Genomic DNA, 21,903 nt, shown 5'->3' on the forward strand with positions numbered 1-21,903 from the left:
GCTCTAATGGAACTGTACCCCAGACATGGCCACTGCCTTCATAACATAGCGAAGGAGAAAATAATTGCTACAATTCACTCCAAAATGTGCAAGAATAAATTGATAATCAATACGTGTCTCTGAAAAATTGTACTGCTGCCAAAACAGGAGGTGATTAAAATAAGAGAACATACTTTGAGGCACTCCCTGTGTTTCCAGTGTCTTGTTTTCTTTTGTTTTACTTTTCTTGAAATCCATATTATTTTAGCACTTTTAGAATCATAGAATTGTACAGCACAGAAGGAGGCCATTCGGCCCATCATGCCTGGACCAGCTCTTTGAAAGATCTATCCAATTAGTTCCACTCCCCTGCACTTTCCTCATAGCCTTGCAATTTTTTCCCCTTCAAGTATATATCCAATTCCCTTTTGAGAGTTACTATTGAATCTGCTTCCACCACCCTTCAGGCAGTACGTTCCAGATCATAACAATTCCTTGCATAAAAAAAACTCCTTATCTCTGCTCTGGTTTTTTTGCCAATTATCTTAAATCTCCTCTGGTGTCGACTGGTTACTGACCCTCCCACAAATGCAAACTATTTCTCCCTATCTCCTCCAACAAAACCCTTCATGATTTTGAACACCTCTATTAAATCGCTCTTTAAACTTCTCTGCTGTAAGGAGAACAATCCCAACTTCTCTAGTCTCTCCACATAACAGAAGTTGCTCATCCCTGGTATCACTCTGGTAAATCTCCTCTGCACCCTCTCCAAGGCCTTGACATCCTTCCTAAAGTGGTGCCCAGAATTGGACACAATACTTAGCTAAGGGTTTACTTGCGATTTATAACAGTGAAAGACATGTACTTGAACTGACTGAGAAGCAATTTTGTTGGATCTGTCTTTCTTGTGAGATGGAGTGTTTTGATTGTTTCTTGAGTAAAGCACAACTGGGCAAGGTACAATTCAGAAAATCTGATGAACAGGTGTTGGTCACTGACTTAAGCTACGCCAGCAATTCAATCACTCAGCTGACCGTAAAGGACTTAATCATTGATCAATCTTTTGCTGCTTCATTGCCAAGTCTTGTTCTTTTGCAACAGCCAACCCAACGCTCCTAACTCTTCAGCTCTATCTGAGCATTGCATGCTCGTCACCATTTTTACAGTGAACAATGTCTTCTGGCCATGAAACACCTTATCACAAATGATTCTGTGTCTAACTTCCACTGAGGAGGTTATGAAATGGAAATAAACCATTTTGCAGTTGAAATTATGTGAAGTACCAGTGTATCAGTCCAATCAAATGTAAATAACTTAGTCAGTAAAGAGTAGTGTGAGAGTGGCCCAATGTCTTGAAATTAAGGTCTTGGGATATCAGCGTATGAACAAGCAATTTTAATAAATGGGTAAACACCTCCATTAATATAACAGACAAAGGAATTTCATAAAACTCTTGTGTTTATGTATAAACCTTCAATGAGCCTAATTCCAATGGCGTTAATGCCCAAATCTTCAACTGAAGAATTGACCATTGGGCACATCAAGGTCTAACTCAAAATAGGGAGGGAGTTCAAGATATAGTGAGTGAGGAAAAGTTTTTTGTAATAGGCCGTTGTGGAAAGAGGAGGGAACTGTAATCGTGGGAACCAACAGTGGGGCCTGAAGGGAGGAAATACATCAAGAAACACGGTACGGTTCTATGACAGAAACAGAAACTTCTGTATTTATTTTATGGTTTTAAAAGTAACATTCAAATTGGAAGAGGGGCAACGGACAGCTAATAATGGGACATGCTTTGTGCTGAGACATGAATAAGATAAAGTTACTTGGGTGGGTGAAGGAGCTTAATGTTAATGTAGTCATGATGAGACGTGAATGTTGGGGAAAAATGCAAAGGAAGTCCATCAGTTGTCACTTTGTCTATTAAGGTGTTGAGAAAACTGCTGTGAAGAAATGTTTGTTTTAGGAAGGAAAAGACGTGGGTAAGAGAACAAAGACTAAAATTTTGCATCGTAAGAAACTTGGTCTACTACGGAAACTAGTCTTGCTGTGAACAAGAGAACAGTTTTCATCAAAAGCCTAAAGTCAAGTCCGTTGTAAGAAGAGGAGTAAAATATCATGGCTGAAGGTGGCCGTAGGAATCTCAAAGATAGAAATGCAGCAAGAAAGATGTAAAAGCATGAATAATTAAGAAGTGCCCTGTCTTCATACATGCTTAATGACTCTTCTTCTCATGCAGGGTTACTGGGGGTGAACTGTTTGAAGACATTGTAGCCCGAGAATATTACAGTGAAGCAGATGCAAGGTAAGCTGTTTCATCAGTCACTTTTCAGCCAATGACTATAAGTAGAGTCCTCGGGTTGCGCCTAAGTGACCCTTATGTCTTGGTACATCAGACATCTTGGCTATTTAGTACACAACTGAGAGATGTTCTGCCTGGCTGTTCCAAAAAGGTAATTTTGCAATTGGCCAAACCTCCTTCTCACTACTGCTTTGTGGGAATACAACTTGTGGCCGACACTCAAAATAGATATAAAACACCTTGACCTCACCGGTCATACGCACCATGGGCCGAATTTACACTGTTACCTCCAGAAGGAAGCAGATACTCCGCCCGATGGAAACGAAAATCAGGCGTGGTGTAAAACGGGCGGCCAATCCGGTGAAAGTCAAAATTCACCCCTATATGACACCTCCACAACACTGTGCATGTGCAAGAGAAACTTTCATCTCCTGGCTGCACTCTGCCTGCTCATTGCTCGCCTTGGTTTGAGATCAGTAAGTGTGCATTTTGAGCATCAGCAATGGGCCCCAGTCCCAAATCTGTCATCGGTTAGCCGTTAACCCACAATCAATGCACCGGTAGATGCAAAAATTAACAGAAAGGATCCACAAGACTGGATTATGTGAGATTTCATTAAGCAAAGTGCTTCTTTCACCTTATGTTGTATCAGCAGTTCTCAAGTATCCCACTGATTTGTGTCAGTAGTCAATCCCAACGATAACTCTATTGGAACTCCCAATTGGTCCTCCTGTTTCTTTTGCCTCTTCCAACCCTTCCACTCCAGACCTGGCCTCTACCTTCCTGCTGTCCTCCACCACTGGGAAAATGGAACAAACCAAATGTCATCGCTGTTGGTTCTCAGTTAACCTGGTGGGAGGTTCCCTTGGTTACTGAGCCCTTATCCAGAGTACAGCCAGGTGACCTGATTGACCAATACTTTCCAGTTCTCGTCAGTCAGCCAGTGTTATGTCAGTTGGAGATGGTGCCAATAAGGTCAACGACTACCCACCACTTGGGGCTCCATCCCATCACTGAGCTGCAAATGAAACAATTTAACCCGGCTTTCACATCCCCACAGGACACCATGATGTAAACAAGATGATTCACACCTCGAGTTATATTCCTCGCCCTGAGCGTATAATACTGATCATCACAACAGATCTGATTTGCTAACACCGTGAGGAATTTGTCTGCCTTCAGCCACCTAATGAGTCACGTAATTCAAACAGCCTTGTATGCCACACTAATCTTGAGGTCTTGCAGCACACTGTGGCCAATAGCATAATGAAAAGTACAGGAGTTTTATTTGGGAGAATAAGAGGAGGGGATTAAGGTAAAATCTAGCATTCAGCTTCAAAAACCAACAGCGGTGTAGTGATGACTTATGAGATCAATTCCTCGTACACACTGAATCCAGAATATTGGTGAAGTGTCGTGTCATTATACAGTGCTGAATAGTTATTCTCCCCCTCCGCCCCCCCCACCGCCCTCCAATCTCCCACAATACAGGCAAAAATGTTTAATTCTAACAAAACCAAGTCGAGAATTGGAGGCAGGAAATAGCCATGGTGTCTGTGGAACAAGGCACACTTTCTTTTGTGATGATCTTTGTCATACAGCAGTGATCCTGTTAAAACGCGAGTTAGACAAAGGCACAACAGGCCATGGTGGGGGTGCTGGGGAGGGCAGAATTGTCATGCACTAAATGTCAGGTCACAATTCGAAGTACAGGATACTGTAGGGTCCTGTTGAGGAAGTTGAAGTAAATATGTAATATTTTTGTTGCTGACTTTAAACAAAAAAAAATCCAAAGCTGAGTATTGAAAGAAAAGAATTCTCTGATTTCCCAAAACATGTTACAACACACAGTGTTAAGACCCAAGGGAGGGAGAGAGAGGGGTCTTTTGGAATTGTGATCCACTTGGCCAAGTAGTGGCAGGACCGAAGCTGAATCCGCGTTTGCTTCCTGCGTATATTTTTGACAGGTGGGTCTGAAAGTTATAGGTGGTGCCTGCCTGATCTGTTGATCGGTTGTGAAAAATAAAGGTGCAAAATGCTCCACGTGGGAGAATCCTTCCTGAAAGCAGGTGAGCCATCAGAGAATGGCATTGTGCTTCCTCCCAGGATGGAAAGTTGGAGAACAAGTCATTCAACATGTTTCACCTTTAACCTCCATTCCATCCATAGAACCATAAAAAAGATACAGCACAGCTGGGAGCCATTCGGCCCATCATGTCTGTGCCGGCTCAAAGAACAACCAAGTGCCCATTCGAATCCCACCTTCCAGCGCCAGGTCCATAGCACTGCAGCTTACAGCACTTTAGGTGCAGGTCCAGTTACTTGTTAAGAGTTGAGGGTCCCTGCCTCTACCACCAATTCGGGCAGCGAATTCCATACACCCACCACCCTCTGGGTAAAAAAGTTTTTCCTCATGTCCTCTCTAATTCTTCTGCCAATCAGCTGAAATCTATGTCCTCTAGTTCTTGAACTCTCCGCTAGGAGAAACAGGTACTTCCTGTCTACTCTATCTAGGCCCCTCATAATTTTGTACACCTCAATTAAGTCTCCCCTCAGCATCCTCCGCTCCAAGGAAAACAACCCCAGCCTTTCCAATCTCTCCTCGTAGCTGCAATTTTCAAGCCCTGGCAACATTCTTGTAAATCTTCTCTGCACTCTCTCCAGAGCAATTACATCCTACCTGTAATGTGGTGACCAGAACTGCGCACAATATTCCAGCAGTGGCCTGACCAGTGTTTTATACAGTTCCATCATTACATCCCTGCTTTTGTATTCGATACCTCGGCTAATAACGGAGAGCATTCCATATGCCTTCTTCACAACCTTATCTACCTGTACTGCCACCTTCGGGGACTTGTACACATGCACTTCAAGGTCTCTCACTTCCTCTACCCCTCGCAATATATTCCCTTTTACTGTTTGCCCTAAGTGTATTACCTCACACTTCTCCGGGTTGAACTCCATTTGCCACTTTTCCACCCACTCCACCGACCCATTGATATCTTCTTGGAGCCTACAGCTATCCTCTTCAGTATTAACTATACGGCCAATTTTTGTGTCGTCTGCAAATTTGCCAATCATACCCCCTACATTCAAGTCCAAATCATTAATATATACCACAAACAGCAAGGGACCCAACACTGAGCCTTGTGGCACACCACTGGAAACGGATTTCCATTCGCAAAGACATCCATCAACTTTTACCCTTTGTTTCCTGTTACTGAGCCAATTTTGGATCCAATTCGCCACATTTCCCTGTATCCCATGGGCTATTGGTCTCCACATTAATACCTCCCTCCATTTTATTGGAGTGTCCTGGTCATTGCTCCTTTCTTGGTCGTCCCAACAACAACAACTTGCATTTATTTTTTTTTATTCGTTCACTGGATGTGGGCGTCGCTGGCAAGGCCGGCATTTATTGCCCATCCCTAATTGCCCTCGAGAAGGTGGTGATAAGCTGCCTTCTTGAACCGCTGCAGTCCGTGCAGTGAAGGTTCTCCCACAGTGCTGTTAAGTAGGGAGTTCCAGGATTTTGACCCAGCGACGATGAAGGAACGGCGACATATTTCCAAGTCGGGATGGTGTGTGACTTGGAGGAAAATGTGCAGGTGTTGTTGTTCCCATGTGCCTGCTGCCTGTGTCCTTTTAGGTGGTAGAAGTTGCGGGTTTGGGAGGTGCTGTCGAAGAAGCCTTGGCGAGATGCTACATCCTGTAGGTGATACACACTGCAACCACTGTGCGCCGGTGGTGAAGGGAGTGAATGTTTAGGGTGGCGGATGGGTTGCCAATCAAGCGGGCTGCTTTGTCCTGGATGGTGTGGAGCTTCTTGAGTGTTGTTGGAGCTGCACTCATCCAGGCAAGTGGAGAGTATTCCATCACACTCCTGACTTGTGCCTTGTAGATGGTGGAAAGGCTTTGGGGAGTCAGGAGGTGAGTCACTCGCCGCAGAATACCCAGCCTCTGATCTGCTCTTGTGGCCACAGTATTAATGTGGTTAGTCCAGTTAAGTTTCTGGTCAATGGTGACCCCCAGGATGTTGATGGTGGGGGATTCGGCGATGGTAATGCCGCTGAATGTCAAGGGGAGGTGGTTAGACTCTCTCTTGTTGGAGATGGTCATTGTCTGGCGCGGATGTTACTTGCCACTTATCAGCCCAAGCCTGGATGTTGTCCAGGTCTTGCTGCATGCGGGCACGGACTGCTTCATTATCTGAGGGGTTGCGAATGGAACTGAACACAGTACAATCATCAGCGAACATCGCCATTTCTGACTTTATGATGGAGGGAAGGTCATTGATGAAGCAGCTGAAGATGCTTTGGCCTCGGACACTGCCCTGAGCAACTCCTGCAGCAATGTCCTGGGGCTGAGATGGTTGGCTTCCAACAATCCCCCTGATGCCCATTGACTTCAATTTTCCTAGGGCTCCTTGGTGCCACACTCGGTCAAATGCTGCCTTGATGTCAAGGGCAGTCACTCTCACCTCACGTTTAACGGAGTAAAACGTCCCAAGGCGCTTCGCAACGGGCATTATCAAACAAAATTTGACACCGAGCCACATAAGGAGATATTGGTGACCAAAAGCTTAGTGGGTTTTAAGGAGCGTCTCACGGAGTTAGGTTTTAAGGAGCCTCTTAAAGGTGGAGGGAGAGGTGGAAAGGTTTAAGGAGGGAATTCCAGAGCTTTGGACTCTAAATATGTAGATGCTTTTCAACCCCTGCATTCCCATTGTGTTGTACTCGAGATTTGTTGCACTGTCTCCAACTCAGTCTTTTCTGGAACCTCATGACTGGGGAACATCTTGCCTCTCTCCCAGCCTTCCCTTCCTCCTACAGTCTGCAGGCTATTAAAACCCAGTCTTATTTTGTCTTCTCTCCCATTCTTTTTTTTGAGTGTGGTGGTGCCCTGAATTCGAGGCCTTGGGTAATCAATAAAATAGAGGCCGCTCTGCCTATGGCCAGCTACAGAACAGCTTTGAAAACAAGGCCTGGGCCTGTCCGCTCGGCCCTTTTCCTCAGGAAAGAGAGCGGAAAGAGGGGAAAAAGAAATTTAAAAGTCGGTTGTAGAAGAGGAAAAATATTTACCAAGACCTAGCCACGAGATCTATTTTTTCAGAGAGAGCTAAAATTTAGATTATGGACTACAGCTGAAAAAAAGTAAATGTTTTCCACAAAAAAAGTGAATCACTTGCAAGGTCACCACTGTTTTCTTAATAATAACTTGAAGGAAAACAACTCCTACTCAAAGGTCATTGCAATATCTTTCACCTCCCACAAGACTAAAGAACTTACAGGTATGATGGGCACCCACTTCAGTTAGCATGCAGGAACTAGCATCATTCTGAGATGGTATGAACTTCTTCAGACTTTGTGTTGCGTTTCTCAGTGGTAAGCTTTGTGACGCCATTGTTTCCTTTGCTTCTCCCTCAACTTCAGTGACCCAAATTTATCAAGTAAAAATGATGGGATCTGTTTTTTTAAATTGAGAAATCGAAGGTTAGGGGCCGAGGCCTCTAGGTCACAACCAGTGCAAGGCCGGACAAGATAAATCGAGTAGTGGTTAGCTGTAGTTAAAACTTGGGTTCTGAAAGCCTGCAGATCAGAGGAGGAAGGGAATGCTGAGGGATATGGGCATGTCAAATTGAAGCAATTGAAGATTCCCAGGACAATGCACGGATACAAATACAAATTCGTTGAACAGCATTTAATAAATACTGCACAAACACTGCAAGAGTTGTACACATACTCTGACCATGATCAACACACATCCACAGAATGCTATCCCACACTCCACTCCGAGTCCTAAAACATTATCCTGGTCCTATAAGACATTTCACAATTTTGAGTGGCAGGGTCTCGATTTTCACATAAGTGAGGTTGTGGAGAAGAAGAGGAGGAGCCCGCAGCATGGCATATTTGCACTCTCGGAACAAGAGGGGGAAGTTCAGAGATGCATCCAGTACTGATAAGTTTGTGATGGAGAGGAGTTAGAGACAAGAAAGGACCTATCAGACGACAGTTGTACAGAGTGGTGCCATTCCCTCTTCTGTAAGCTCTAGGGAGTCTGTAACTGCCCGTCAGAATTCAATATAATTAAAGGCATTACATTACATGGTCGCAGAATGAGACTGTCAGCATTTTCCATTTATGCTTAAATAACACTTTGCAAAGATGAAAAATACAATCACCCCCGTATTGTAATGTTCCCTTTGGGAATCATAGGGAACATAAAGTTTGGTCGAGGGCGTGTCTCAGTGATATTGTACTGTGTGCTTTTTCTATGAATCAGAGAAGCATAAAAAGCTGCACGAGCTCTGATTTCAGTCTGGAATTTATGGCGCCTTTAATGGCTTTCTACTGAAGGGTCACTCGTTAAATGTACATTCTGTTCAAGTATGCATTCTATTGTTTGCTTAAGATTGAGGAGTGCAAACCTGCAAGAGATTATCTGACCTCGGTCACAGTGTGCCTGTTTAATTTTCACTGGGAAAAGAAATTAAACCGAATGTGAATTATGTTAACAGGATCACTGCACAAGGGGCTGTCCACTACAGTCATTATTTTCACCCAATGCCAACTGCTGAATTACTGAGAAATGCTCCCGATTGGCAATGTTTTACCATTTGCTTTTGGGGAGGGGGGAGGGACAGTGAGGACATCGCTCCGTGTAACATTTCTATTTACAACAAATACTGACAATGTGGATGGTCCCTTAATTTGTATTAAACCTTGCAGAATGTTGGTCAGCTCGTGGGATTGGGCTGTCTCTCTCTCTCTCTCTCTTTCTCGCTCTTGGTCTTTTGGTCTAGGTATTCAAAAATCTAGTGATACAACATATGTTCGCTGTTTATTTACTTGTGCAATTTAAATCTCATTCTTTGTGTATCTACGAGCTGTGTCTTTGTGCGTTTTATTGTGTTTGCACATCTTCACAGTGTTTTCTGTGCCTGTTTCCCCTCTTGTCTCTGATGTCTTCAGATCTGAGTTGTTAAACAGAACAGTTTCTTTTTTAATTGTGAGTGAACTAGGGAGGAAGAGTATGGTAATTTCTGACCCTTGGACTTTCTTTAAATTTGTGTGTTTCCAAACCCTCTTCTGAGCTACTCCAGGTTTGGGACATGGTTACTCATGTATTTAAAAAAAATAAGAAAATTGACTATTGTATTTGATCAAAGTAATTTGCAAGATGGCCTCGATCAGAGATTGGAAAAAAAAAGCAGCAAATCGGCATTGAGAGGCGTGAACCTTTACACTTTTCACAAACCCAAGGTGGAATTTGGGGTTTGTGGAGGTGGCAGGACTGGGTTTGGTTATTGTTCGGACATTGTAATCGCACATGTCCATCTCCGATGTTCTTCACAGTCCTGTTTGACTGGATCTCCCTCTGCGAGTGAAGGAAGGCTCTGGCACTGGATTCTAAGTTGATATGTGGCCAGACGGCTAAAATGATCGCTCCTTATTCTTTTATTTTTGAATACCTGCCAACGACAGTATCCTACCGTGGGCCCTTGGCTCTGGACTCTGGAGTAGGAGAGTTGTCTTCAGTCACTTGTACAATGACATAGTTTGGTTGAAAGATGATTTGTTGTGATAAACAGTCAAGTCCACTGTCCCCTCCCATGACAGTTAACCTCAATCTGCACCTTTATCTTAATTTCCAGCACAGCTCAGGAGGTGACTTTTCATCCTCTTGCACTCTTGACTACTGTCGTACAACTGGGCATTTTGTGGCAGTGTGCTGCCTTCCGAAAAGTGTGAATGTTTATTCCTCTCCAAATAAGGGATAGTTGCAGCTCAGACAGAGCATGGTTCTTTCTTTCTGGGGTGAATCCAGTCAAAAATATCAGCTACCAATGGGTAAGGTTAACCTGTGCTACACTTTGCTCCCTTAAACCGTCATTGGTGTTGGGGAAGGTTTAAATGGTTGTTTCATTTGAACAACCCCCTGTAAGGAACAGCTCCTCCTCACGCTGTAGTTCTGATGCACCCGGGCCAGAATGAATCAATGGGTTACGGACCGTGACTGTACTATTTAACTTTTTCCAAGCAATTATTCACGGGTTCAAGGAAAGGCCGTTCACATGACCAAGCTGCAAATCGTTTGGCTTATCGGCTGGCGATGAGCTAGAGGCGAAGGAGGTGGGCTGCTCAACAGTGATGATAATTGGCTTGTACTTTTAATTTGTACAAGGACTACAGGGCCACTTTATGTGTTGCTTGGCAGAGCCTTGGAATACAGCCTTGTTTAAAAACAAGTAGGTCGTTATCCTCACTGGTCCAATACAATAATGTATAATTTGGTCTTTTCAAAACTGCCTCTCAGTGATCCTTAGCAATTATCACCATTATTGCATTTAATTATAATCATTAGAGTAGAACAAGATAGCCTGTTGTTTTACATTGACGGTGATAGAAAGGCTAAAGGGATTACGTTTTACAAAAAGTATTCCCCCATCATCATTATTTTAAATCACAGTGTCTACGACCCATTAACAGACGCTGCCTTTATTTTTTTTGGACCATTATTTTAAGCCTGATGGGCATCCACCATTTCCGGACTTCTCTCCCACTGCCCATGGTGCTCTGGAGGGTGAGGATAACCTGTGCGGGTTGGGTCTTAGTGCAGTCTGCTCAGCCAATCCTCAACCACAGCTTCCACAACTCAACTCGTCGCAGCCAGAGTGACAGGACTACAATAAGCTGCCTTGTCTCCAGGCGAGAGAACAGGGGGAGGGCACAGGAATTACTCAGCAAGGGTTCCCTACCAGCCCCCCCCCCCCCCTGATTGTAAGGCCTGCCGGGACTTCAGCATCCCCAGCTGGTTGTATTTTTTTGTTCTGGGGCGAGAGAAGGCCACCTTGCCAGGCTGCTCCAAATGCTGCCTCAGTAGAGTTGCTTAAGGCCGATTCTGGGGCTGCCCCCGGGACCCACAAGGCTTGAGCAGCTAGGCAGAAAAAGGGGCCAAAAAACTACTGTGCAAAAATGAGGCTGCCTGCAATTGGTAGGGGCTATCTTTATGTGAAAGAAAGAGTTGGGATTAGATAGGCAAACCATTCAGGAGTCAATGGGTTGCCCTTTGGACTCTGTGGAGATAGTTGGGCCGTTTTATTACGTTATAACCCCAACACAGTTCTTGGGGCCAAAAACACTGCATGGAAATGAGGATTTCTGCAGGAAGATGGGAATTTTTATTGAAGAAATAGTTGTGAAGTCTTTTATTCCTCTATTAAATTCCATCTGCATTAAGGACAGCATCATCACTGATATTATTTCACATCCCTTCTTCAGCTGAGCTCAATAACTCTTCTGATCCAGTTTCTTCCTCTAACATAGCAACAGAAAAAAAACAATGTAGCCCATCTAGCCAGTTCCTCTCAGCACTCTACACAAAACTTCAATTTGATCTGTAATACTGTATGCATCTCACATGTGCATGCACTCGTCAACTTGTTCTATTATAAATTTCTCTGTCCATATTTAGAATGGAAAACTGTCTTTGTAAACTTGTCACGCTGTAATTATACCCTTTCCCCAGTAGAGTTGCTGCAGTGTTAGCACTCTTGCCTCTGAGTCAGAATGTTGTGGGTTCAAGCCCCATTCAAGGCTGACCCTTCAGTGCAGTGCTGAGGAAGTGCTGTACTGTCGGCAATGCCCCCTCTCAGGTGGACATGGATGATCCCACGGCATTACTCGAATAGCGAAGGAGTTCTCCCAGTGTCCTGGCCGATATCGATCCCTCAACCAATGCCACTAAAACAGATTATCTTGCCATTTATCTCTTTGCTGTTTGTGGGACCTTGTTTTGTACAAATTGGCTGCCATGTTTGCCTACATCACAATAGTGACTACAGTTCAACAGTAATTCATTAGCTGTAAAGTGCTTTGGGACGTCCTGAGGGCATGAAAGGTGCTATAGAGGAATTGGGAATATAAAAATAAGGCATAACTTGAAAACGAGGACTGGATTATGGCTGCGTGCCCTGTTCTTATTATCCCTGGTCCCTAACCACCCTTCACCTGAAGGTATGGTCCTGACTCCCTGTGCACAGTGCCACAGTTAAAAGTCTTGTGTGTATGGTGGACTTCCTGTCACACTTTGTTGATAAACATCCCGATTGAGATAAACCAGCCTATCCCCAACTCCTCGAGCAATGCCACAGGAGATCTTCCAGTACGTATGTCTTCAATCTGGTGTGAATTTGTCTCACTAAATGACATCAGTCTTCGATACAGATACAAAACAATCTTCTTAAAAAAAAACAGAAAGGAAGTCAGGCAACTGACTGACTTCTAATTCACCTGAGGCATTTATGAGCAACGGCAATGACCTAGGTTCCCACAGGGAGTTGTTGAGCAGTAGCCTAAAAGGGAAAGGCCAGTTTTCGTAGCTCAAAATCACAACCCATCAGAGCCCATGAGCAACCCCATGGGATGCCAGCTAGTGTTGTTAAAGGGCGGGGGAAGGGGGGAGCCGGGGGGTGGGGGTGGGGGTGGAAAGTGCCCCACCTGTCACCTTTGTGGCAGTACCTGTTTTTTATGCAGTCAGTCAAACCAAAGCAGGAGAGATCAATGGTGGAGTCCCCTCGTCGCTTCAGGATGAGCTGCGTCCAGCTCGCCCATCCAGCCTCGGCTCCAGCCCGGGCATTCCGCGACCGAGGAACGGAATCGCCCCTCCAGGCGCGCATCCTGTCAACCGTGTAACACGAGGAGGTGAGCCGTTTGGGGGCCTTTATGTTTGCACGACTTGGGATTGAAAAGGGGGGAGATGAGCCGTTAAATTAGCAGCAAACAGACTTAAGCACAATTAGGTAGGAGCGTAACTTTAAGGGGGCAGTGAACTCTTCTGGGAGCGGGCTACCTTGGATGGATTTACTCTGTCGGTGGAGAATGGTATTCTAACCAGGATCCTGGTATCAGAGCCTTGAATCACTTTGACAAACAGGTTTTAAAGATACAGTGTTGATAGCTGCTTTTGCTACTTGTATAAAAATTGGAGAGTCACACTGGTCAGAAATTACCTTCAAATGGTTCCACTATATACTCTTCGTACTCTTACTTGATTTATGTCTTTCCTTAACCGTGCAGCTGAAAGAAGTGTGATTCACCTGCGTACATAATGTGACGCTGGTTCTAGTGCCACGTGAATGTCTGTTGTGTCAACAAAAAAACTGTCCATTTCTTCCTCCTCTGTGACGGTTCTCCTCTTCACTTCCACAACATTCACTAGTCCTATGGTTCTACCCCCCCCTTCCCTTCCTCCTCCTCCTTACCTCCCCCACTTGTCTTTCCTTGTCCCGCTTTGTTTTACAGTCACTGTATTCATCAGATTCTAGACAGTGTTAATCATATTCACCAACATGACATAGTACACAGGGACCTGAAGGTCAGTATTTTCTAACATTTACAGAAAAATAAAACGGAACCAAAAAAAAATTAAAATAATGATACGCTTGAGTCTAAAATCGTGTCACGTTTACAGGTGCAGAGTTTATTCTGCCTCTCGTTATCCGTTTGTCCTCCTTTGTGTCGTTATTTTCCCTTTTTTTTTATATATAAAAGATCTACTTGCATGGCTATCACCACCATTCCAAAAAGTCTCTTGGGTTATAGGCCGTGACAGACAATCGAAAGGAAAAACGATCACACAAAAAAAAAATAATAATCAGCGATATTCTTCTCCCCAATTCCCCATGTTTCCCTCACCTTGTGTTGCAAGGTCCAAAAAAAAGAAAACTTAATGCAGTGAAAGCTTGCTGCGCGTATTCGAAACAGAAATCAGAATGTCCCTCCCAACCTGCCCTCTTTTTTCAAAAAAAAAACATTGTTTGAAAACGGTACCCTCTTCATGGCCTTTGAGACTTCAAGGGCACGATTGCACTCCCCCCCACCCCCCCCCCCACCCCACCACCCCTCCCTTCTCGAGTCTGTCATGTTTTATTGCTCTTGACAATGTTCTTTGAGAGAAGCACAGACTGGTTTGTGGCCAGGGCCAAGCATGAGCTTATAACCACTTCTGCCCCTACTTATCAGCTGCAGCAGCATGGATTCCAACGAGCGACTGGTACCAAGTGAGCAGGCACTGAGGGGTCAACAATGGCTCGGCCTGCAGGGCACAGATTTTTTTTTGATCTGGCGGCTAGGGTTGGCCAACACTTGACATTTCCCTGCAGTCTCACGGATTATGGAATTGGCGGCGTCCCTGCTCAAGCTCAGCACTGGGAGAGGGGCGGGAAAACTTCCATCGCCAAAAGAAAATAAATTTGTCACACTGATAGTTATCTACTGTTGAAGTGCGATTGTTCCCTGATATGGCATGCGACATATTACGGCCCTGCCCTGTTAATAATGATGTTTAACCCCCACTCAACTGACAAGAGTTGTGTATGTAGGATTGCTGCAGGAAAGGCTGCAACAAGATTTTTGCAGTGTTAGCTCTTTCGACGATGGCCGTGGCACTTGCTGCACTTCCCCGCCCTCCTCCCTGAAAAATTCAGATTTTCTTTTTCCTGTTAATATTGTTCATTTTAAGAACAGTATTTTTACTTTTCTGATACTCCACTTTTATTGGGTATCATTGCATTAGATTTTTGGGTTCAGTTTTTTTCTTTTCGCACAACTCCCGAGGATGAATCAGTACTCCCAAGGGTCAGCGTGACGAGCAATCGGTACTGAAGATCTGATGACGCTCTTACCTGTTGAAAACCAGTGTCCGAAGTGGACTTGTTTTCAGGTGAGCTCCCACTGACCGATGAAGACCGGCTGTCCTTCATCGCGTGTCCCTAACATCACCTGGGTGCTCTGCTGGTTCTCACTCACGGGGAACTGGGCAAGTGCTCAGAACAGTTACAATCTTCTCAGTGGATCGTCTTTGGTTTGGGCCCTGTTCACAAAAGAAAAGATGCAATTCCCAAACAACCACCAAGGTTCTGTCTCTTAGTCCACTAGGTCACAGGTCAGATTTTTCCAATTTAAAAAAATGAAGATGTGTAGTAAAAGCCCTTTTTGGATCTGCACCTTTATTGATTCCCTTGCACAATGTTGAATGTTGCAGCTGTTTGGACATTAATGTTCTGTGGTGTCATGCGACCGTTCAGTTTGCACGTTCTGCAAAGGACACTTGGTGCTTATAGGGTTAAATTAATAGTTAGTCTCTTGTAGTAACAGAGATGGTGAAATTTCTTCACCCAGAGGTTTGTGAATCTTTGGAATTCTCTGCCCCAGATTGCTGTGGATGCTCAGTCGTTGAATATGTTCAAGACTGAGATCGATGGATGTTTGGACTCAAAGGGAATCAAGGGATATGGGGAGAGGGCAGGAAAGTGGAGTTCAGGTAGAAGAGCAGCTATGATCTGACTGAAGGTGGAACAAGCTCGAGGGGCCATATGGCCTACTCCTGCTCCTATTTCTTTTGTTCTTAAGTGATTGTGAAATCATGGCCATGCTATTTAATTCAAACATTTTTCGTTAAAATTTTTTTTTTATTAATGACACTTGACTTAAATGGGATATTGAATTGAACTCTTTGGGCCTTAAATTGACCATGGGAACCTTGGGTGAAAGGTGCATAAACTGCACTGCTGTTGTACAGCCATCTAATACTGTTCAGCACTGCACTCTATTTGATGGCATTCGCTTCAAATCACCATTATGGCAGCCAGAGAACGGCAGCAGCAGAAGAGTAATTTTTTATTTTAAAAAAAACACACGTGCGTCAAACTCGAGTTTCAAATTGAATTTGTATCAAGTGATCTCCGGGGCTAGTGCAGAGCTTGTAGCTTAAGGCGAGCAGCTACTGAGGCTGGGTGATAGATGCTTAAACTTCTGCACCAGAAGTCCCAATCGCAATGCTGGCTTTATACAGTGATTATGATTTATGGCTGTGCTTAGCCGCTTAACTTGGGTTCTGCTTCATATTTTTTTTTTCGAAATCAGCGGCTATGGCCTTGCCAGAAGGGCGTGGCGCGGGTCAGATTGAATCTGAAAGCTGCTTTTTGAGGAAACGCGGGGCAGTTTTTTGAATCCGAGCAAGGTGCTTGCGTTTGACCCTTCACACTCCCGCCTCTTTAAACTGGCGCGGTGGATACCTGGCTTGGTCTGGCCTATCGAAGAGAGGTGATGGTAGATGAGTCCTGTTTCCCTATTGCCCGGGGGTGGGGTGTCCTTTCCCTCTTGTGCACCTGCCACTCTCACATAATTTTTTTTGAAAGCGAGGTGGACAGAGGCTAGGGAGCAGGCATGGCTGTCGGGTCGTAATCTCAGTCCAGGAGCAACACACGTGACACAATCAGTGCGTGTGTGGAAAGAAATCACTGTGCTTTGTCCATCATTGAATACATTCAAGGCTGAGCTCGACAAATTTTTGATCAGCAAGGGAGTCAAAGGATATGGGGAAAGGGCGGGAAAGTGGAGTTGAGGTGAAAATCAGATCAGCCATGATCTCATTAAATGGCAGAGCAGGCTCGAGGGGCCGAATGGCCTACTCCTGCTCCTATCTCTTATGGTCACCAGACTCTTCTGCACAACAGTGAAAATTCAAGTACAGATCACCATTTAAAACAAATCCCATGTAAGCTGAAAGCTGCCTTCACAGGATGGCCGCTTAATGCAAAAGTTAAGAAGTTCCAGTGACAGCAGAATGACACATTTTTATCACCCGTCCCCTGCCCCCCACCACCACCAATGAGTAACAGTCAAACGGGGAAAAAACGCTTCTGTTATGGTTTTCCTGCTGGATTGAGCCAGCCCCTGAGGTTAATCCTGCTTTGCCCTGGCCTGGCCTTTTACTGAGACTTGTTTTTGAGAATGCGCCAGTCTGTGCCATGTGAGACTCACCTGCAACTAACACGCCCCCTGGTGTTTGCATGCAGTCATTGCATTCAACAGATCCTGGAGGCCGTACTGCACTGCCACCAGATGGGTGTTGTCCATCGCGATCTAAAGGTGAGTTCTACAGTAGTAACGATGGCGCGAATGTAACCCTAGCAAGTCGTGTCTTTTACATTTTTCTGGAAAACAGTTTTCAATTTCTTTGCTGCTCTGTTGAGATGGTAATTTTAACACGCAGCAGTTTCTCATGGCTTCCATTTCTTTGACAGATTTTTCTTTTTTGGAATTTTAGGAATGGGGCAGGGGATAGATATCATGGTTGAAACTCTGGCAAAGATTCCGATGATAACCCCTGCTAACTTTTGTCAGAGAGTAAAGTTGGCAATTTAGACACATAAATTGGATTGCTGTGTTGCACAATCAGCTCTCCACAGGAATTCACCTTTAAAGGGGGTTAGTGACTGATTCAGAAGTGACACACGGGAACAAATTGTTTCTAAACTTAATGCATCGACGGAGAGAAACCCAGAACGTGCCTTGCTACGAGTTTTATGAAGCTGAGGAAAATATCTAGGTGGCTGGCAATTCCACAACTCCAGCTGTGTGGGCACTGCGGCCTGGGATTTGTTTTGACTTGTTTTCGGGATGGAGGCATCACTGGCAAGGCCAACATTTATTGCCCATCCCTGGTTGCCCCTTGAGAAGGTGGTGGTGAGCCGCCGCCTTGAACCGTTGCAGTCTGTGAGGTGAAGACGCTCCCACAGTGCTGTTGGGTAGGGAGCTTCACGATTTTGACCCAGTGACCACAAAGGAACGGCCGATAGATGTCCCAAGTCAGGTTGGTGTATGACTTGGAGGGGAACTTGGAGGTGGTGGTGTTCCCGTGCACCTGTTGCCCTTGTCCTTCTAGGTGGTGGAGGTCACGGTCATAAAAGGAACAGCGGCTGAGTCTTGGGAATCCACTCCTAAAAAACAGTGGAAGCAGTGACATGGGGGCCAACCTTCGAGAATAACATTTAAATACAGTCACCTGTACATTTTTTTTTGTTGTGTTAAGGGTATGAACCCATTTCCCCAGTCGTTCCTGGCCACATGCCGATGCCAGACAGGCTCTGCCACACAGATGCTCTTCAATTGATAAGCCTGAGTGAAGGGCTGAGGCCCACAGCGCACGACAGCACCAAGCTTGAAGAAAGTGGGAAAAGGAGAAGGAGGCAAATCGGAAAGTAGTGACTGGGTGATGGCAAGCTTGGGCTTTGAAAGGGAGGTTAAAAAGTAAAGTGAGTTAGAGTAGAAGTCTGATGAATCTTGATTTCCAATCAGGATACAGGGAGGGAGTGTGAAATGTTGTGTTTGTAGCTTAGAAGGAACAAGATTAGAAAGTTCCCAAGAGCAATGGCCATAGTTATAGTGACAAAATAAATACACAAAAAAAAAGATTTGACAAGACAGAGGTTGGAAACAGAAGACTGAGAGAGAGGACAACCTGGGAGGTACACAAACATGGTCTGAGTGAAGGGGGAGTGCAGCAGAGAGTGAGATGAAAGTATATCAAGATCTGTACATTCCATCATTCACTGTGCTCTGGATGTTAAGTTGAGTTACAGTCTGTGGCTGAGATTCGGTGACTGATCTGCTCCAACCGCTCAGCACTTAAAACAAGGCTGTGCTGGCATTTTATCGCCCATCCCTAGTTACCCTGGGTCACGGTTTGATACAACTGAGTGGCTTGCAGTTCAGAGTCAACCACGTTGCTGCGAGACTGGAGTCCCAAAGAGAGGCCAGACCGGGTAAGGACGGGAGATTTCCTTCCCTAAAGGACATTAGTGCACCAATGGGTTTTAAGGCAATCCGACAGATTCACTGTCACTTTTACTGGTACCAGCTTTTTATTTCCAGGTTTTTCAAACTGAATTCAAAATTCTCAAACTGCCCATGGTGGGATTTGAACTCACGTTCCCTGCATTACTAGTCCAGTAACATAAACACTACACCACCGTACCCAAGTTGCACATGACACTGGTGCCCATCTGCTATTTGGCTTTAGAACATCAGGGGCACAGGCCTCAGGTCAGGTCACCTGTCCAACCTCTCGCCGGGAGTGCAGCATCGGGCAAGCAAGAATTTTTTTGTGGGGGAGTAAGGTATTTGTGAACAAAGGCAAAGTCCGTTAACAAGCTTTTGGACATACCAAGAGTGTCGATTGCAAGGCTGTGGGGAAGGAGCAGAGGGAGTGAGACTAATTGGATAGCTCTTTCAGAGAGCTGGCACAGGCAGGATGGGCCGAATGGCCTCCTCCAGTGCTGTAACATTCTATGATTGAAGCTACACAATGTCGCGAGAGATGTGGAGGGGAAAACAATTTTCAGTTTGGATCAAAGGCTGAAACCTGTGTTAAAATTACCAGCTCTCTCTAACATGGCTTGCTTGCATGTGTCTTTTGGCTGGGAAGTTCTGTCAATGGGATGCGCTGGAAATAGCATGGCTGCATTAGATGGGAATGTGTGCTTTTAACGTACAGTGTGTTTCCTCATTTTTAATGCCTAGGTTTTGCACATTTATATCAACAGTGTTTTTTATATATTTCTATATATTTTATGCAGTAAAAGAAGATAGCAAATAAGACTTTGTGTTTTGAAAAGTAAATTAATGTTGTGTGTGTATATATATATATATATTTGTGTGTATAAAACACACACAAGGTGTTGACAGAAGTTTTCTCTTGTGTGCGTGTGTGTTAAATTTTGCCGTTTCCATATTTAGTGATCTGTGTAAATGTTAGGAGTCATTTAGAGATCTCCAAGCTTTGTGATTTCACCACGGTGCACAGGACAGTGCAACTAACTGTTAAACCTGGGATCCCTCGAACAGTGAAAGCTCCCAAAGCAGCCGCTGCCTGAAACCTGAAGAATTCAGGCCCAGGATTTGGGGGCCTCTCAAGTCCACTTTATGTTTTTTACTGAGATGTATGTGTCCCTTTGTGCTGAGTCAATCCCACAGAATCTTTTTCTTTGGTTTAGTTCTGATGAACGTTGGGGCCGCTCATTATATTTGTCAATGAATTAACTGTCTTCCCTCTTTTCCTGAGAGCAACGCTCCCACTTAAACAGCGCAGTGAGCGACTTCCTCCAAAGGCCGGTACTTTCCTGCTGTTGAACCGGCTGCTTTGTGTGGTTCCACACTCCTCTCCCCCTCAGACGCCACAGATCACTTGCCCCTTCCCCATGAGTTGCATAGTGTGAATTCCACCCCCCACCCCCAAGAGTACACATATGTCTTTCTAACCCCCACCCCCTCCCGAGGGGCATGGTGCAACTCACCCCAGAGGGCGTAGGAATTCCCCACCCCTCCCCAAGTTGCACAGTGTGACTCCCTCCACACACAGGCTGTAAGGACTCACCCCCCCCCCTCCCCTCCTGCAGTGCACAGTGTGACTCCCTCCACACACGGGCTGTAAGGACTCATCCCCCCTCCTGCAGTGCACAGTGTGACTCCCTCCACACACGGGCTGTAAGGACTCATACACCCCGCCCACCCCCCGCAGTGCACAGTGTGACTCCCTCCACACACGGGCTGTAAGGACTCATCCCCCCTCCTGAAGTGCACAGTGTGACTCCCTCCATACACGGGCTGTAAGGACTCATCCCCCCTCCTGCAGTGCACAGTGTGACTCCCTCCATACACGGGCTGTAAGGACTCATCCCCCCTCCTGCAGTGCACAGTGTGACTCCCTCCATACACGGGCTGTAAGGACTCATCCCTCCTCCTGTCGTGCACAGTGTGACTCCCCCCACACATGGGCTGTAAAGACCACCCCCCCACCATAGTGCACAAAGTGACTCCCCCTACATACATAGGCTCTAAGGACTCTTCCCCCCCCCCCCCCCCCCCGCTTCCAGAAGAGTGCAAGATGACTCACCCCTGACTTATGTTCCCCCTGTAAGTAAGTATTGTCCCTCCACTGAGCAGCTTCCTGTAAGCCTGGGAGCAAACCTGCTGAAAGGTATTTTGAACAGATCACAACCTGGCACCCATGCTGGAGAAATGAACCATTAAGGGTTTCTTGTGCCTTCCATTATTTGGCTGCATTTAATTACATTTATCTATTCAAAAAAAATCATACTTTTTTTTTGACAGATGAATATTTAAATGTATTTTTAAACCCCCCGCCCACCTACCCCTTTGTCCTGAAGGCACGACTCTCTGCCGGGACACAGTTTCACAGATGCTGGTCACCCCCTCCATTAACTCCACCCGTGTGGCTGGTCTCTCTGCAAGGCCGACAGCCAGTGCTGTCGAGGGGCACCAGAACCTTCCCAACCCTCTGTTCACCTGGCCGGCTTGCTTTCCATAGAGACAAATGGGCAGCAATAAGGGATGAGAATCCCTGAATGATGTTTTTTTCCCTCTTCGGAGTCTGCAGTGACCGGCTAGCGATCGAGCTCGGGATATTCCTGGTCCGTGGAGACTTGTTTCCTGAACCTTCAGGGTGGTGTATAAAGATTTTGTTTCTCCCGTGCCCCCGCCACCCCGAGACAAGCACCAGCAGTGGGCTGACTCGCTACCCCTCAACCTAAAGACATTCTGAACATTCCATTTTAGAGATTTGGCACAGCCTATGTGCGACTTGAATTCCAAGTAGGTGCCTTTTCCTATTGGGGCCCCTCTCCATGGCAATAACGATGGAGACCGGTAGAGTGTGGGGGAATCCCATTGTGCAATGCAGCCTCGCATTGCCGCACGAGCTCTCTGCGCTCTTTCCTTCCAATAAAAGGGAACTTCATGAGGCTATAAGGCGCT

The 21,903-nt window shown here is 45.5% G+C and overlaps 1 protein-coding gene across 39 annotated transcripts in view; it reads left to right on the plus strand.

Annotated features, from left to right (window-relative positions):
• The window catches only part of LOC137335779 (calcium/calmodulin-dependent protein kinase type II subunit beta), a 233,461-nt gene that overhangs the window by 115,402 nt on the left and 96,156 nt on the right, over positions 1 to 21,903 (plus strand). For 26 of the 39 annotated variants that reach the window (XM_068001138.1, XM_068001148.1, XM_068001155.1 and 23 more), the window contains exons 5-6: positions 2,219 to 2,284; positions 13,588 to 13,660. In XM_068001138.1, coding sequence (XP_067857239.1) covers positions 2,219 to 2,284; positions 13,588 to 13,660 — 139 coding nt within the window. Of the gene's footprint in view, positions 1 to 2,218; positions 2,285 to 13,587; positions 13,661 to 17,144; positions 17,218 to 21,903 lie in introns of those variants that run through there. The other 13 variants (XM_068001139.1, XM_068001160.1, XM_068001175.1 and 10 more) reach the window with 2 other exon arrangements.

Source organism: Heptranchias perlo, chromosome 20 (assembly GCF_035084215.1).
Source record: "Heptranchias perlo isolate sHepPer1 chromosome 20, sHepPer1.hap1, whole genome shotgun sequence".
Lineage (NCBI taxonomy): Eukaryota > Metazoa > Chordata > Chondrichthyes > Hexanchiformes > Hexanchidae > Heptranchias > Heptranchias perlo.